We start from the raw sequence: 16040 nt of genomic DNA, 5'->3' as shown, positions 1-16040 counted from the left end.
AATACACGATGAATGCTCGGATTTTCTCCACAAGAGTGAACACGACCAGGCTCATTTTGCTGAAGCAAAAAATACAAAAAAAACAGCAGCAAAACAAGTCAAAACAGAAATAACACTCTACATAATTCTGAGTGCTTCGTGTATTCACGGCTCACGCCGCCGCCGTGGTTCATAAAGAAGGGAAATTAAATGGTGATCAGGGCCGCACTGAAAGTTATTTATTCTTTCAGACAGAAAAGCGGAAATAAATTCAGTTGAATCAATTTTCCATTCCATTCCGCCTCACACTCATAGCTGTTGATTTCAATTTCTACCATATCAGGTGGTTACCACATTTCAATGTGAACAGTAGAAATGTGATAGATTTTATGGAGGGGACCAGCGAGAAATACCAAGATGATCGAAATGACTGGAAACAAATAGGATGTAAAAATGCATTAGCATAACAATTGGCCACTATTGGCAGTGTTCTGGCCCCCACAATGCACCCTGTCTGGAGTGAATTACCGAGCGTGCTCAGCACCTCGGCTGCTTTAATCAGTCTTAAGCTGAAGAAGAGGATGAACTGCCTTCACTGTCCTCAACTGAATGATCAATCACACCACTGGTTAGGACAGCGTTAGCTTAGCTGGCTGCCTATTCATCAACCGGGCATCCTTGTAGGTTCAGACAGCAGATGGGAAAGTAAGGGGGATGACAGCGGCAACAATTACAGTCACTCACACTTCCATCTGTGGGTGTGTGTGTGTGTTAGTGTGTGTGTGCGCTCGTGCTTTCTCTCATGAGCACATTTCATTGTGGAATGTGCTACTATACAGTGGGGGGCGATTCATATGATCGCGGTGAAGGATCAACGTCACATCAATCTTGTTTATCTCCTGCTATGCTCCATCCCTGGTATTGACGGGGCCAGCATCCAGCATCCAGCTGCCATCCAGCCGTGGGCAGAGTGCCCAGTAGGGCTGTGTCAGGTCCCCTCTACAACACCATGAGAAAATGACATGTGGTGTTTATCACACAGCCGCGCCGCTGCCAGCCAGCCCTCATGTTCTGTTTCTATGAGCTAGCTGTACTCCCAACCATGTTCCCTCCCAGTCAACATCCACACACATCCATCGCAGATCACGATGCACCCCGAATGGTATCATATTGGGGCCCTGGTCAAAAGTAGCACACCATACAGGGAATAGGGTGCCGTTTGGGACTCTCACACAAGGACCGAGACATCCGAGGACTCTCAAGTCGGAACGCTCATTGGGGATAGCACATATTACTGCCATTGGCTTCGATCAAAGAGGAATGATGAACTGCAATGGGAGCGGGAGATAACCAGCTGAACACAACCTTATTCGTTAGAAGACAGTCCTATCCGCGACACACAGTCCAAAGGAATGGGGACTGTTCCTTGTTCCAAATGTGTAATAGCAAGAAACGCTCAACTCCATCACTATGCCATAAACAAAGCAATACCTTAAATAATAGGAAAAAACAATTGTGTTACTGTAGTGATTACAGTGTTACACATGCATAAAGATTACAGCAACGTGGTGTAAAGTGTCAAACAACTGATCGTAAAGGGTAACCCTTTTATCTTAACGTAAAGTGATACCCTCTTCAATGCCCTCACACAGCACGGAAAGGATCAAACCACTATAGCGGGGGGAGAAGGTGACACTAGGGACGAAAGACATATAAAACCCCATCCCAACAACCCTTGGGAGAAGATTATGGGGTAAGGAACCTCCTCGGGTAAGGAACAGGCCATCAACGTTTCCATTAGTAGAAACTACCAGCAGCATATCCCCTATAAAGAGAGGTCTGAGGCAGAAGACGAGTTAGACTGGATCTGGCAACATCTCCCCTGACGGCTGATTTGCATTAATATTGCTTATTAAATACGCACTGATTTAGAGTGGATGAACAGAGGTCACCGAGAACCGTGCTGCCGTCCATTCAAATGAAGTGGTTGATACTGATAACTGCATGAAAGAGCCTTTAGAAAACAGCCTTGGGGCCTCCCGAGTGGCACAGTGGTCTAAGGCACTGAATCGCAGGTGCTAGAGGCGTCACTACAGACCTGGGTTCAATCCCAGGCTGTGTCGCAGCCAGCCGTGACCAGGAGACCCATGAGGCGGCGCACAATTGGCGCAGCGTCATCTGAGTTAGGGGAGGGTTTGGCCGGCCTTGTCCTATCGCGGTCTAGCGACTCCTTGTGATGGGCCGAGCGCATGCACGCTGACTTCGGTCGCCAGTTGTATGGTGTTTCCTCTGACACATTGGTGCGGCTGGCTTCTGGGCTAAGTGAGCAGTTTGTCAAGAAGCAGTGCGGATCAGCAGGGTTGTGTTTCGGAGGACGCATGGCTCTTGACCTTAGCCTCTCCTGAGTCTGTACGGGAGTTGCAATGATGGGACAAGACTGCAACTACCAATTGGGGAGAAAAATGGGTGAAAAGTACAAAAAATATATATTAAAAAATCCATAAAAATAGAGTTGGTCCGTCCAAGGCGAGCCAATCACTAAGGGCTGGTTAGCGTGCTGCAGCTAGCGTAGCACCCATAGCTTTACAGCTCATTAACACTTCAAACAGGCCCCCACCACCATATTTACCTGGTGGTGGGCGTCCCTGACCTGCAGTGTGGGAGCACACCTGTCTTCTTCTGTTCTGCCCTGGCCTTCAACTCACAGCTGGGAAAACAGGCCTGGCTACAAAACCACAATTCCCTTATTTGAGAACGCTTAACCTTAACAATTGTTGTATCTCCCAATTCCTTTCAATCACTTCAGTGTTTCACTACAATACCAACAGTGTTGCTGAGAAATAGATGAAGTCATAGCAAACTATGAAAAGTGAAGCCGCTTTCACAAATCACCAGTGAAATCAAATCAAATAAATGACTATATCCTTTTATTTTGAAGGTCGCATTTCCGTCACATGTTCCTTCCCTTCTTTGGCTTCGGCGCAAACAAACGTCCTGTCACATTGAATCTGTGAAGTAATTGCCTGGCGGTGCCCGTACCGCCAGGAAAGTCATTGCTGATCATAACCGCAAGCTACAAAGCTGAGCTCCAACATCCCAACAGAGAATCCTGCACAGCACAATGATACATTGGCTTTTATTATGGATATACAAGTAAACTTCTCTTTCAAATATTGTATGTCTCGCTTACTTTAACAGAACCGGACAGGGAAATATGTGTAGAGAAGAAAAAACACTTTACAGTAGAAGAGGCCAAGTGCATATTTACTTTCCAACCGAGGGATGGGGCATGTGATGTAGAGATTGTCACAGTATTTTGCAAGCCTTTATGTACACAAGATGTGTATGAGGCTAGCTAAACCGATGCCTTCCAACCAATTATTTATATATACAGTAGATGACTGAAAGGGGGCGCTGTGTTGAAGCCACTGTGTTGAAGCCACAGTACCTCCATCGTGGCACTTTGCCATCATTGTAAAAAAGATTTGGAAGCTTTAGAAAAGCATTTATTAATGTCTATATTCATTTTTGTATTTTATTACCTTTAAGCACACTTTTAAATGATACTATGTGAGCTAAACATACACATTTAAAATACTTTCATTGAAATACTGTCGAATTCCATTCGTTCCTATGGAGGACTTCTCCTACTGGGGAGTGCCAATACTGTATGTCTGACCAGCGACTTCAAAGCTTTTCATTGGCCAAGACGTAATAACAGCAATCCAGGGTTTATATACATAATTGGCTCCAACTCAGAGCAGCATATACGTCTTGTGTTGGGAGTCTTCCTTGGTGGCTTTAGCAACAACAACAAAAGGAAAGGTATAACAAAATGTAGTTCCGTACACAACTTGGGGGCTAACGTGCATTGAACCATGTAGAGAAAGGGAAATTAGATTTAGAGGAAAATGACAAACAGTCCAATCACCTTCAGTTGCCCTTTTAAAACAACGTTTTAGCCAGTTAGCTAAATGCCATGCTCTTCTTATGGTTAAAGGTTAATATACACATTTTTAGAACAAACCAATGGCACTTGGAAACAGGAACTCTAAAACACAAGATGGCTTATAAAGCAAAGCCAGAGGAAAGGGGATATAGAGCACTGGGAGGAGTGGGAGGGAGCTGGGCTGAGGAGTGGGAGGTAGTTGAGCTGAGGTAATAAAGAATCTATGAGAAGGGCTTTAATTGTTCTCTCCGATATTGTTCTACATGAACAAGCATGCATACTGCTCTGAGGTGAAATGTGTACTTTTATCAAAAGCATTGGACTGCAATGTACACTACCGTTCAAACGTTTGGGGTCACTTAGAAATGTCCTTGTTTTTGAAAGAAAAGCACCTTTTTTTGTCCATTAAAATAACATCAAATTGATCAGAAATACAGTCTAGACATTGTTAATGTTGTAAATGACTATTGTAGCTGGAAACTGAAGATTATTTTAATGGAATATCTACAAAGGCATACAGAGGCCCATTATCAGCAACCATCACTCCTGTGTTCCAATGGCATGTTGTGTTAGCTAATCCAAGTTTATCATTTTAAAAGGCTGATTGATCATTAGAAAACCCTTTTGCAACTATGTTAGCACAGCTGAAAACTGTTGTTCTGATTAAAGAAGCAATGAAACTGACCTTCTTTAGACTAGTTGAGTATCTGGAGCATCAGATACTCTCAAAGATCGGGTATGAAAAAGCCAACTGACACTTACTCTTGTGTTACTGACTTGTTGCACCCTCGACAACTACTATGATTATTATTATTTGACAATGCTGGTCATTTATGAACATTTGAACATCTAGGCCATGTGCTGTTATAATCTCCACCCGGCACAGCCAGAAGAGGACTGGCCACCCCTCATAGCCTGGTTCCTCTCTAGGTTTCTTCCTAGGTTTTGGCCTTTCTAGGGAGTTTTTCCTAGCCACCGTGCTTCTACACCTGCATTGCTTGCTGTTTGGGGTTTTAGGCTGGGTTTCTGTACAGCACTTTGTGATATCAGCTGATGTAAGAAGGGCTATATAAATACATTTGATTTGATTTGATCAGCATTTGTGGGTACGATTACAGGCTGAAAATGGCCTGAAACAAAGAACTTTCTTCTGAAACTCGTCGAAGATCTCGTACAACACTGTATACTACTCCCTTCACAGAACAGCGCAAACTGGCTCTAACCAGAATAGAAAGAGGAATGGGAGGCCAGCATGAAGAGTCACCTCTTCACTTTTGATGTTGAGACTGGTATTATGCGGGTGCTATTTAATGAAGCTGGCAGTTGAGGACTTGTGAAGCATCTGTTCTCAAACCACACTCTAATGTACTTGTCCTCTTGCTCAGTTGTGCACCGGGGCCTCCCACTCCTCTTTCTATTCTGGTTAGAGCCAGTTTGCGCTGTTCTGTGAAGGGAGTAGTATACAGCTTTGTACAAGATCTTCAGTTTCTTGGCAATTTCTCGCATGGAATAGCCTTCATTTCTCAGAACAAGAATAGACTGATGAGTTTCAGAAGATAGGCCTTTGTTTGTGGCCATTTTGAGCCTGTAATCGAACACACAAATGCTGATGCTCCAGATACTCAACTAGTCTAAAGAAGGCCAGTTTTATTGCTTCTTTAATCAGGACAAAAGTTTTCAGCTGTGCTAACATAATTGCAAAAGGGTTTTCTAATGATCAATTAGCCTTTTAAAATGATAAACTTGGATTAGCTAACACAACGTGCCATTGGAATACAGGAGTGATGGTTGCTGATAATGGGCCTCTGTACGCCTATGTCGATATTCTATTAAAAATCAGCCGTTTCCAGCTACAATAGTAATTTACAACATTAACAATGTCTACACTGTATTTCTGATCAATTTGATGTTATTTTAATGGACAAAAAAGGTGATTTTCTTTCAAAAACAATTTATAAGTGACCCCAAACTTTTGAACGGTAGTGTATGTCTGGAGGGAGCGATGTGCCCAAAGTGTAGTTTCATCACGTTCATCCTACCACAGCTTGTGACGCTCCTCTTTCTTACCTGTTTTTCTTTTTCATATCAAAGATGTCTGGGGCACAACCTCACATGTGCATCTTGTTCATTTTTGTCCATTGGCTTTTTGGCAGAAAAATACCAATTGGAGCGAAGATGAATCCAAATCCAGACATCCAGTTTAAACAGTTTAGTAACGTCTCATCTAAATAGAAAGAACTCTTCAAGTATTATCAATTTACGGGGTTTCACGAATATCCAACAATTCAAGTAATTTCAGAATCTTTTCCGAAGTTCAAACTAGCTCTTCATATCAACAACTCTGAAGAAGGTATGAGCAGCTGGGAGTTTAACTACATGATCCAAATAGAGGTTTGGCAAAGCAGTTGGAGTGAAAAGGGCTGATATGAGGCCCTTTCTTGCCAGTGACATACTCACTAGTAAAACAGAGGAAAATGTCAGGGGTGTAAAGTACTTAAGTAAAAATACTTGGAAGTACTACTTAAGTAGTTTTTTGGGGTATCTGTACTTTACTTTTGATATTTTTTTAGCACTTTTACTTTTACTTCACTGCATTCCTAAAGAAAATTATGTACTTTTTACCTTTTGAATGCTTAGCAGGACAGGAAACTTGTCTAAATCACACACGTATCAAGAGAACATTCCTGGTCAACCCTACTGCCTCTGATCTGGCGGACTCAAGAAACACATGCTTCGTTTGTAAATGATGTCTGAGCGTTGGAGCGTGCCCTTGGCTATCCACAAATAAAAAAGAACAAGAAAATGGGATCGTCTGGTTTGCCTGATACTATGAATTTGAAATGATTTATACTTTTACTTTTACTTTCGATACTTAAGTATATTTTAGCAATTACATTTACTTTTGATACTGAAGTATATTTAAAAGCAAATACTTTTTGACTTTTACTCAAGTAAGATTATATTGGGTGACTTTCACTTTTACTTGAGTCATTTTCTATTAAGGTATTCTATTATGGTATCTTTACTTTTACTCAAGTATCACTTTTTCCACAACTGGAAAACTAGCCCTTTAAAACGGGTCGACTGCCTGACATTATATATAGCTGTTAGCATAGCGGCCATAGTGGAGTTCCACTCTGCCAAGTGTCAACTTTTTCAGACATTGCACAGCGGGAGTAAATTGCAGGTTATTCCGGGACTGTTCTCTGCTTCCAGAATCATGTCAACACTTTGTGCTGGAAAACTGAAAAACCTGAAGAGCAGAAAGAGCAGTGGAAATGTTGATTCGTCAAAGCTTCTTTATGCCCACCATTTCCTCAAGGCTCAAAACGTGTCCGTTTTCATCTTGTCACTTTATCAAGACATACAGACGTAGGATCTTAATTCGATCAATCTTTTGTTGACGAGAGTCATCTAGCTCCTCAACATCGACACTAGATGTTAAAAGCAACCACAGTAAAAGTACATAATAGCATCTGATGAAATGTCAACGTAAATGTCATGCACTTGAACTAAATTTGTAAAGTTTCAATGTCTCAACCCCTTTCCCTCAAGTTAATTACTAAACATACAGCACTTTGAAATTGCTTGACATTTAACAAGTGAATCTTCTGCCGGTTGAAAAGAATGAAGCAGCTGAGGCGTAGGAATCCTGCAGGTTGAATCTGGTTTCCGTTTTAGACTTGGAGCCTCAGCAGCCTGTATAAACCTCTGACATCAGCCCACATGACTTGAGGAGAACATAGGTTCCTGACGTAGGGGACAAGCCATCACCTCAATCCAAATCCAGCACCCAAGCGTGTCTGCACACCACTCTGGGACAACATCCATACCACATTTTGTAGTATTTCACTCAACCTACATCAACAGTCAACACCCCACTGAATAGTTAGGCTAGGCGATACATCGAACTATAGAGTTCACTATGAGGCCCACCAACTATACTGACGAAATACATCCGTCATCCGAATGAAGCCATCTGCGAGCACATCTTAGCCAGAAGAACAAAACACTTGGCCGTTTTGGCCCCAGCTGAACGTGTATTACTTACGGCGATATGACATCAGGCTTAACAATTGTCCATTCATCACGCAGTGTCATGCCAGGTTATGTCATGCTGTCCAGCGCTCAGTGACTGCCGCTGAATTCTCTCGAGGCCGTTTGTTAGGCAACGCGCTCGGGAAGGGAGACGGCCTGTCCGCCTCAGCCTTCAGCCTCTAGTAACCAGAGAGCGGGGGACCCCTGGGTGATACGGTAACATGCACTTTGTCTTTGAAATATTCAACAAGACGCCGTCCTCCTCCTCCCCATCGAGGAGGTAGGGTTGAGAGCTGGCAGAAAAGACTCTGGTCTGGTGAGTCAGCAACATCTGGAGCAATTCACACTGAAATGGCTCTTTCCCATTCCCTGCTGTCCAGTCCACATAGCACAAGTCTGGAGCGCGGAGAGCCGCTGGTCTTTCAGACTCAGCACGTCAGGACTATGAAAGGCTATTTCACTGGGGGGGGGTCTATTGTGCACCTAATCTCTCAAAGCGCTGACATGCTTTGTGTTCTTTATTATCTTCTGCCGCCCAGGATCCAATCAAAGCCTGAAATCTGGAGCTCTTTCAGGAATTTATCTACATATATCTAGCTTGATCGGCAGCGCTGAGCGGCAGGCAGCCACACACGCCTCACCAAATCATTTCACTGTACCTCAACCCAACAACCCATAGTAGCAGAACTGAATGCAGACTGCATGTGGAACATTATCCTTACATTACCTTGATTTTATATACAATACATGAAAGCTAGCTTTACATCTAATCGAGGACTAGCATAGATTCTGCAATATGGTGGGTTTTATTCAAATACTGTACACGGTCCAGTGACGTCAACGGTTTAAACTTTCATGTGCCGGTGTTAGTTCATCTCTTCTCATCCTGTGGAAAAGGTCACCGATTAAAATACGTTGTGCTCACAGTTCTTCTATTCCCAGAAAAGTCTGTTGCCCAAGTGATAAAACAGGGATAGATATTACAGACTGACAGTGGAATTTCTCTAGTCTACAACTTGTGGTTGGCCTCAAGGATTGGGCTAACTCTCTTAAGACCACACCATGCACATGTGGGATGGAAAGAAAGAGGAAAAAAGGTTTGACGGAAAAAGAGGCATCCTAAAAAAGAAGGGTAATGGCAGCTCTTGATAGATACCCATTCTTAATGGATATTACGATTTGGTGATGGCCAGCCACAGAACCACAGAGGCAGTAGAGTGACTGGAGATGTGTCCAAAATGGCACCCTATTCCCTATACAGTACACTACTTTTGACCAGGGCCCATGGGGCTCTGGTCAAAACTAGTGCACTATGTAGGGAATAGGGTACAGGAGGTTGGTAGCACCTTAATTGGGGAGAATGGGCTTGTGGTATTGACTGGAGCGGAATCAGTGGAATGGCATAAAATACATGATTTCCAGGTGTTTGCTGCCATTGAAATTGCTCCGTTCCGGCCATTATTATGAGCCGTTCTCTCCTCAGCAGCCTCCACTGGAATAGGGGCCATTTGGGACGCATCCCCCGGGTCCTTCCAGGGGGACTCAGCGGGGTACAGAGCCTGTCACAGGTTGTTCAGGGCACACATGGAAACCCAGATAATCATGGATGAAAGCCGTGATATATCAGACATTATAAACTGGGTGGTTCGAGCCCTGAATGCTGATTGGCTGACAGTCGTGGTATATCAGACCTTATACCACGGGTATGACAAAATATTTATTTTTTCCTGGTCTAATTACATTGGAGACCAGTTTGCGTCGTTGAGTCATGCCTAAGAACAGCCCGTAGCCGTGGTATATTGCCCATATACCACACCCCCTCTTGCATTATTGCTTAAGTATACCACGGGCATGTGAGAAAACGACTTGTTTACTGTTCTATTTATGTTGGTAACCAGTTTATAATAGCAATAAGGCACCTTGGGGATTTGTGCTATATGGCCAATATGCCACGGCTAAGGACTGTATCCGGGCACTCAGCGTTGCGTCGTGCCCCAAGTCAGCCCTTAGCCATGGTATATTGGCATTATACCACACCTCTCGGGCCATATTGCTTAATGGAGTGTATGCATAATGTAGGATTTATCATTATCTGATGAGAGAGAAAATCCTTTATTATCTGAAACATATCAAGGATTCAGATTAACTTGTGGAGAAAAACAAACAAATGCACTTTATCGAACTGGAGTTGGTATTTCAACCCTCTCAGCTCTTGTGGACCGGTGATGAACTGTGGAGGTATTCTCTGGACAGGGGACAGGCTTTCCACTTGATTGCTTGAGGCTGGTAATAATGGGTAACACTGAACATTAAGTTGCTCTTAAACTATAATTACTACATTGTTGTTACATAGTACTGTATTACTTTGTAATTGCAGAAAGTGGAGTGTTTTTTGTAATTACATTACCAACATGAACAACAGGTTAATACAATATTGTTAGTAGTTGAATTAATTAGCATCCATTCACACACATCCCCTCTCAGCAAAAATACACGGATGATTATAACCTGTAAACATACAGTTGAATACACGTCACTAAACCAATAGCAGACCGTAAAACAAAGATAATGAATGCTTTATATAATGGGTATTATTCAGACATGAAATGTAGGCCAATGCGCTAAAATGGTTGAATTAATAACAATTCCGATAGGTAGGATGACCCGAGTCTACTGTCTGAAAGAGCAGAATTAGACAGAATGATTCAACAATGAGGGGCATCTAAGATCAGCTGAACTATTCAACTGACTGATGTCAGTTCCTGTGAAACGGCATCTGACATGAGCACGGGATCAAAACAATCACAACAAACCAGATCAAAAAGGGCCTCTTGCAAGCAGCAGCACACAGTCTGGGCCAGCTTCCCAAATGACAACCCTATTCCCTACATAGTGCACTACCTTTGACCAGAGCTCGAAGGGCCCTAGTCAAAAGTGGTGCACTATATTGGCAATAGGGTGCCATTTGGGATGCGGCCTAGCTGTGTTTCTGCTGAGACTCAGACTATAAAGGCAACAGTTGTTCCCATGATCACACAAACAATGCCGCATTCTTCATCTAGGGTCAACAGTCACAGTCTCACAATAACAGAGGAGCACAGAGCATTAATTGACTACATCTATACCAACATACAGGCAAGAGTGAGGGATGGCAACTCTCGAAGGGTCGGACAACATTCAAACAAACGTCATTGTTGCTGCTATGCTTCGTTTGCGATTGTCTCCCATTGTGGGCTGCACTAAAACATCCTCCTCACCACTTGTGCAAGAGCAACGCCACTTTCTCCAACCAAGAACACTCGCACAAAGAAGGTTTTTATATTCAGCCTTTGCTATAATACCTCATGATAAATGTTTCTTTTAATTTTTCATGAAGTGAATAGATGTCAGCTGGGAGGGTGGCTTGGGTAATGTGCATCACGAGGAGCATCGCATAGTGCATCTGACCTTGGAGAGGCAGAGAGAGAGAGAGAGAGAGAGAGAGAGTGAGGCAAAGAGAGAGAGAGAGGCAGAGAGAGAGAGAGGGAGGCAGAGAGAGAGGCAGAGAGAGAGAGAGAGGCAGAGAGAGAGGCAGAGAGAGAGAGAGAGGGAGGCAGAGAGAGAGAGAGAGAGAGAGAGGGAGGCAGAGAGAGAGAGAGGTAGAGGCAGAGAGAGAGAGAGAAAGAGAGAGAGGCAGAGAGAGAGAGAGGCAGAGAGCGAGAGAGAGGCAGAGAGCGAGAGAGAGGCAGAGAGAGAGAGAGAGAGGCAGAGAGAGAGGCAGAGAGAGAGAGAGAGGCAGAAAGAGAGAGGAATCACAGACTCAGAGTATAGGCTGGTAGTATAACATGACCTCAAATATCACCACCGCCACCTAGTGAGCTAGACTCTTAGAAAAAAAGGTTCCAAAAGGGTTCTGCAGAGGTCCCCATAGGAGAACCCCTTTTTGGCTCCAGGTAGAACCCTTGTCGGGTTCCATGATGAACCCTCTATGGAAAAGGGGCTCTATCTGGAACCAAAAGGGTTTTGCCAGGCTTCAAAGGGTTCTTCATAGGGACAGCCAAATAACTGTTTTTGGTTCTAGCTAGCACCTTTTATTCAAAGAATATACAGTACAGTGTATGGCAACTAGGTATGGACTGATGCCTGTAGAATATAAAGAGCTACATCTAAGCGGTTAGATGGGAGATAGTCTAGGTACTCTGATGTTGTTGATGATACGTTGTCAATCTTTTGGCACCATTGGTGACCAGGCACAATACTTTTCAACGGAAGAGAAAGTATTGAGAAGCATTGGAAGAGAACCACAGAAAGAAACAATTCCTTACAATAAGCAAAAGGCTATTTTGAACACAGTGACGCACACCAAAGTGAGCAAGTCACCAGCTGGACCAAAAGTGATTGGGTAAATAGGGAGAACTGAACAAATAAGTAGTTCATGCAGCTGTCAATCAAATCTCCGCAGCAAATGCACAAACACAAAAGCAACGCGTTGGTTCAGCTGCCCTGACAACCAAGCACATTCTTTGTCTCTGCCTTCGTGTACATGGGGAGAGATGTGTGAGATGTAAGAGACCAGTCAATTCTTATCGTGTGCATAGTGTCCAGAGGCAGTCGCACTGGTCTTCAGCAACACGTGTGCTCGTCTACTTCTGCATACGCTCTTGGAAACGTCTTCCCATGCAAGGCAACAGAGCAGCGCTATCCATCTCGTGAAGTGTTACGACGGCACAGCAGACTACTCCTGTATGCTTTGAGGTTATTTGGATGAGCATCATCGGTTCATGAAATACAGTCACTTGTCACTCAGGTGATCTCGATGACGAACTCATTTCAACTCTAAAATGCTGTGGCTACCTTCTGTCATTCCCTATGCAGCGTTTAGTTCCGACATGTGTGCACATTCCCAGAGGTGCATTTTAAATGAATGCTTGAAATGAAAACGTGGAGACGTCAACAACAACCCAACAGTTCCCGAGTAGGCTATGCATCTCTGAAATAGCGGGGAACAGTTTTGCTGCTATCCTGAGCGGGACAGTGAGTGATTCGAGTGAGGAATGTAGGCAATAGTGCGCGCTTGTGGCAAGACACTAAACCTCCACTGTTCCTTACACTGTACTACTGAAAATAAATGACCGTTCGCCGAGCTTCAAACCGACACGCCTTGGACTTTCCCTTCCGAGTATCCCAGTATCATTCTGCCCTAACATGCTTCGCCTTGATTTGCGTGAATCCAGAAAACGGCTATGTATGGGACTTGTCTATCTGAAATTACAAAACATGAACACGTTTAACAGTACGAAGAAACCACAAGAATTGCCAATCTCAAATACATTTATTTTATGTTAGACACACCGATTATAATTTAAAGGGACGAGCGTGACTAAAAGGTGGTTTTGGTTCGAATTGGTGCAGAACTGTACAACTATCTCGGCCTAGGCTACGTGATTTGAGAATTGGAGAAAAAAAAAGTATAATCAATGCCAATGACAAGTGTAGACTGTTAGACTAGGTAAGGACATGTAATACAGTCGTGAGTTTAAACTGAAATAAACTTGGTAAAATAAAGATGTAAGTAGGGAAGAATCTCCCGCCCCTCACATTCCTCAGATTCCCACACACTACCTATTCATTCTCTACTGGTGCATTTCGATCAAGACCTCAAGGACGATTGTATACAAAGTAGCTCGTCGTCCTGCAAAAAAGTAGCACTTCGTGTAACGTCCAACTGATACAATAATGGACAAATCAAAAGTTTCGGCTACAATGTATCAAAGCGCACCTAAACGCGACACTCACCACCCAGTGAAGGTCCCTCAGAGGTGTACGTACGGTGGTAGTGAATCAGCCACAAGAGAAATATTAGTGTGCATTAGCTAAGATCCTTGCTTGATATGTGAAGGCTGCCACTGCAACAACACATGCGGTAATTCCTACGGTTTAAAAATGAATTTAGGACTGAAATCAGAGCTCGTCTAGTACATATGCTTTTACTTGTACAGATATTGTAATGTTTATTTTTTTTCTTCTCCGAATTAATGAAAGCAAGTCTGTACCTTGAGGAGTGTTATTGTGATCGCTGTGTTTTGGCGCGGATCCACATTGGAACATGTAACTTCACCGAAGTAGCACCTCAACAAGTCCTCTCCTAGTCCCATGCGTGCGAGGCGGTGGAACTCGCCTCCATAGTGAAGAACAAGACCCCCTTCTTCGCTAGCCGCTTCCACTCCAAAGGAATACGACGAGGACGCATGACGTCACCCCGCGGGACTCAGCTTTCGGTCTTCATTGGGTCTCGTCTGGAAAAGGGGGCGTTTCGTTGGCGACTCTCTTGTTGAATAGACCAATGGTGAGGGGGGGAATAGTTGCCTTGGTTACACATTTTGTCAACCAGAGACGTGTTATGCTGTGGAGGTGACCATCATAAGGTAGGATTTCGGTATAGGCACGTCTTTGGTAGTAGAACATATTTGTTATAGGCTAATCATGTGGTAAACGAACAGTGTATGTCCCTTTATGTAGGCTACTTGTGGTAGACTAAAAGCGACGTGAAACGTGGATTTATCTTGTTCTTGGGTTGGTCTAATTAATATAATTATTACGGGCCAGGTGTAGGCTTGTGAGCAGTGCACAGTGTAGACTAGGTTACTTTTTCTACTGTACATGTAGGCTCTGCGAATGTTATATCACTTTGAAACGCCACTGGCAAAGGTTGAGAGCAGTTCACGACGCGTCCACATAGAATTGGATTTACTGGGTGATGTTCCCATTTATTGCAGAATAGGCCTATAATACAGAGCTCCAATGCAAAAAAAAAAAACATTATTACCGATACGTAGCGTAGGCTACAGACGTGATACATCAACGTTGTAGTGAGACAAACTTTATAGTGAGACGTAGATCTTTAGATCTTTCCTGAGACTAGAGGCTATGCCACCTCTAGCCATTTGGGGGGCCATAAATTAGATTTGGTACTCCCTGCCACCTCGCGGGCAAAACGGTTTAGTGCCCCCCCCCTCCTCCATTTTGCCAGGAGGTGGTGAGAAACTTTTGCAGATTTAAAGCAAATTTCTGTTCATATGATATCTATGTGAGAGAAACTCATTTAAAGCAAATATCTGTTTATATGATATCTACAAAATGTTAGCTGACAGGGGCTATTTTAAGTGACTGAAATAACAACTGGAAAACTTCTGATGCACTACGAAATGTCGAAATTTCACCTTGTGTATTGTACTTTTCTAACTCTCAACAGTAAGTTGAGACCCTTACTGAGTTCCCCTAGCGGTCGTGGAGCCCTACGCGCAGCACATTGTCTGCGTATAGGAAGAGTCGACATTGAGTGTAAAGAACCATATGCCCTCTCCTCTCACCTGTGCTAACACTTCGTTCCAGTCACTGTAGCTATAAACCACGGGATCAGTGGTATATCCATGCCAAAATGTCTCACAATCTGCATGGGTCATTGAAATGGACGTTGATATTTCTTTTCAGAAAAATGTCTTCCACACTTTAGGTAGCCTTGGAATTATTCCAATAGAATTCGTAGAAAAACCTCAAGACACACACAAGACACACACGCACGAAGAAAAGTGTAATCAAATGAATTAAGAATGAATTATTATTCTCTTTTGCTCTTTCCTTAACACCCTCCCACAGTCCTACCATGTAAAATTGATTTATTATTTTATTAAAGAACATTTGATGTCAGTCTTCAGCTGAGACATTTTGTTTGTGCATTTGTCAGTTTGTCTTATGTTGTGATATGATTAATTCACTTTTATTTAGTGTCACTTGCGATAATTAACCTCACAATAATAATTATATTATATGTAATTGACATAATACATTCTAAATGTATTTAGGAGGTTATGATGAATTCACTTTTATTTAGTGTCATTTACCATAATAAAGCACACCATAATTATTATATTATAAGTAATGTACATGATAAATTCTAAATGTATGTAGCCGGATATTCCACATTAGATAAACCCAATAAATATTCTAGCATGTCTCTTTACAGTAACACAGTGTCATCATGTCATCTGTCGTTAACTTTCAGACACTTTGAAGAGCTAATGAGAATTCATAGGCT

General features: G+C 43.0%; 2 protein-coding genes across 3 annotated transcripts in view; one reads left to right on the top strand and one right to left on the bottom strand.

Annotated features, from left to right (window-relative positions):
• Nucleotides 1-14186, bottom strand: part of LOC106581813 (plakophilin-4) — a 116423-nt gene extending 102237 nt beyond the window's left edge. The window contains exon 1 of one of the 2 annotated variants that reach the window (XM_045704450.1): nt 13999-14186. In XM_045704450.1, the coding sequence (XP_045560406.1) occupies nt 13999-14053 (55 nt within the window). In that variant the 5' untranslated portion in view covers nt 14054-14186. Of the gene's footprint in view, nt 1-7979; nt 8287-13998 lie in introns of those variants that run through there. The other variant, XM_045704451.1, reaches the window with a different exon arrangement.
• Nucleotides 14187-14229: 43 nt separating this feature from the next.
• Nucleotides 14230-16040, top strand: part of LOC106581712 (coiled-coil domain-containing protein 148) — a 46541-nt gene continuing 44730 nt past the window's right edge. Inside the window, exon 1 of the mRNA XM_045704455.1 lies at nt 14230-14370. The gene's annotated coding sequence lies outside the window, so the exon portion shown is untranslated. The remainder of the gene's footprint in view (nt 14371-16040) is intronic.

This window comes from Salmo salar, chromosome ssa21 (assembly GCF_905237065.1).
Source record: "Salmo salar chromosome ssa21, Ssal_v3.1, whole genome shotgun sequence".
Lineage (NCBI taxonomy): Eukaryota > Metazoa > Chordata > Actinopteri > Salmoniformes > Salmonidae > Salmo > Salmo salar.
The sequence above is the reverse complement of the archived record's forward strand: the minus strand, read 5'-3'. Positions and strand labels throughout refer to the sequence as shown.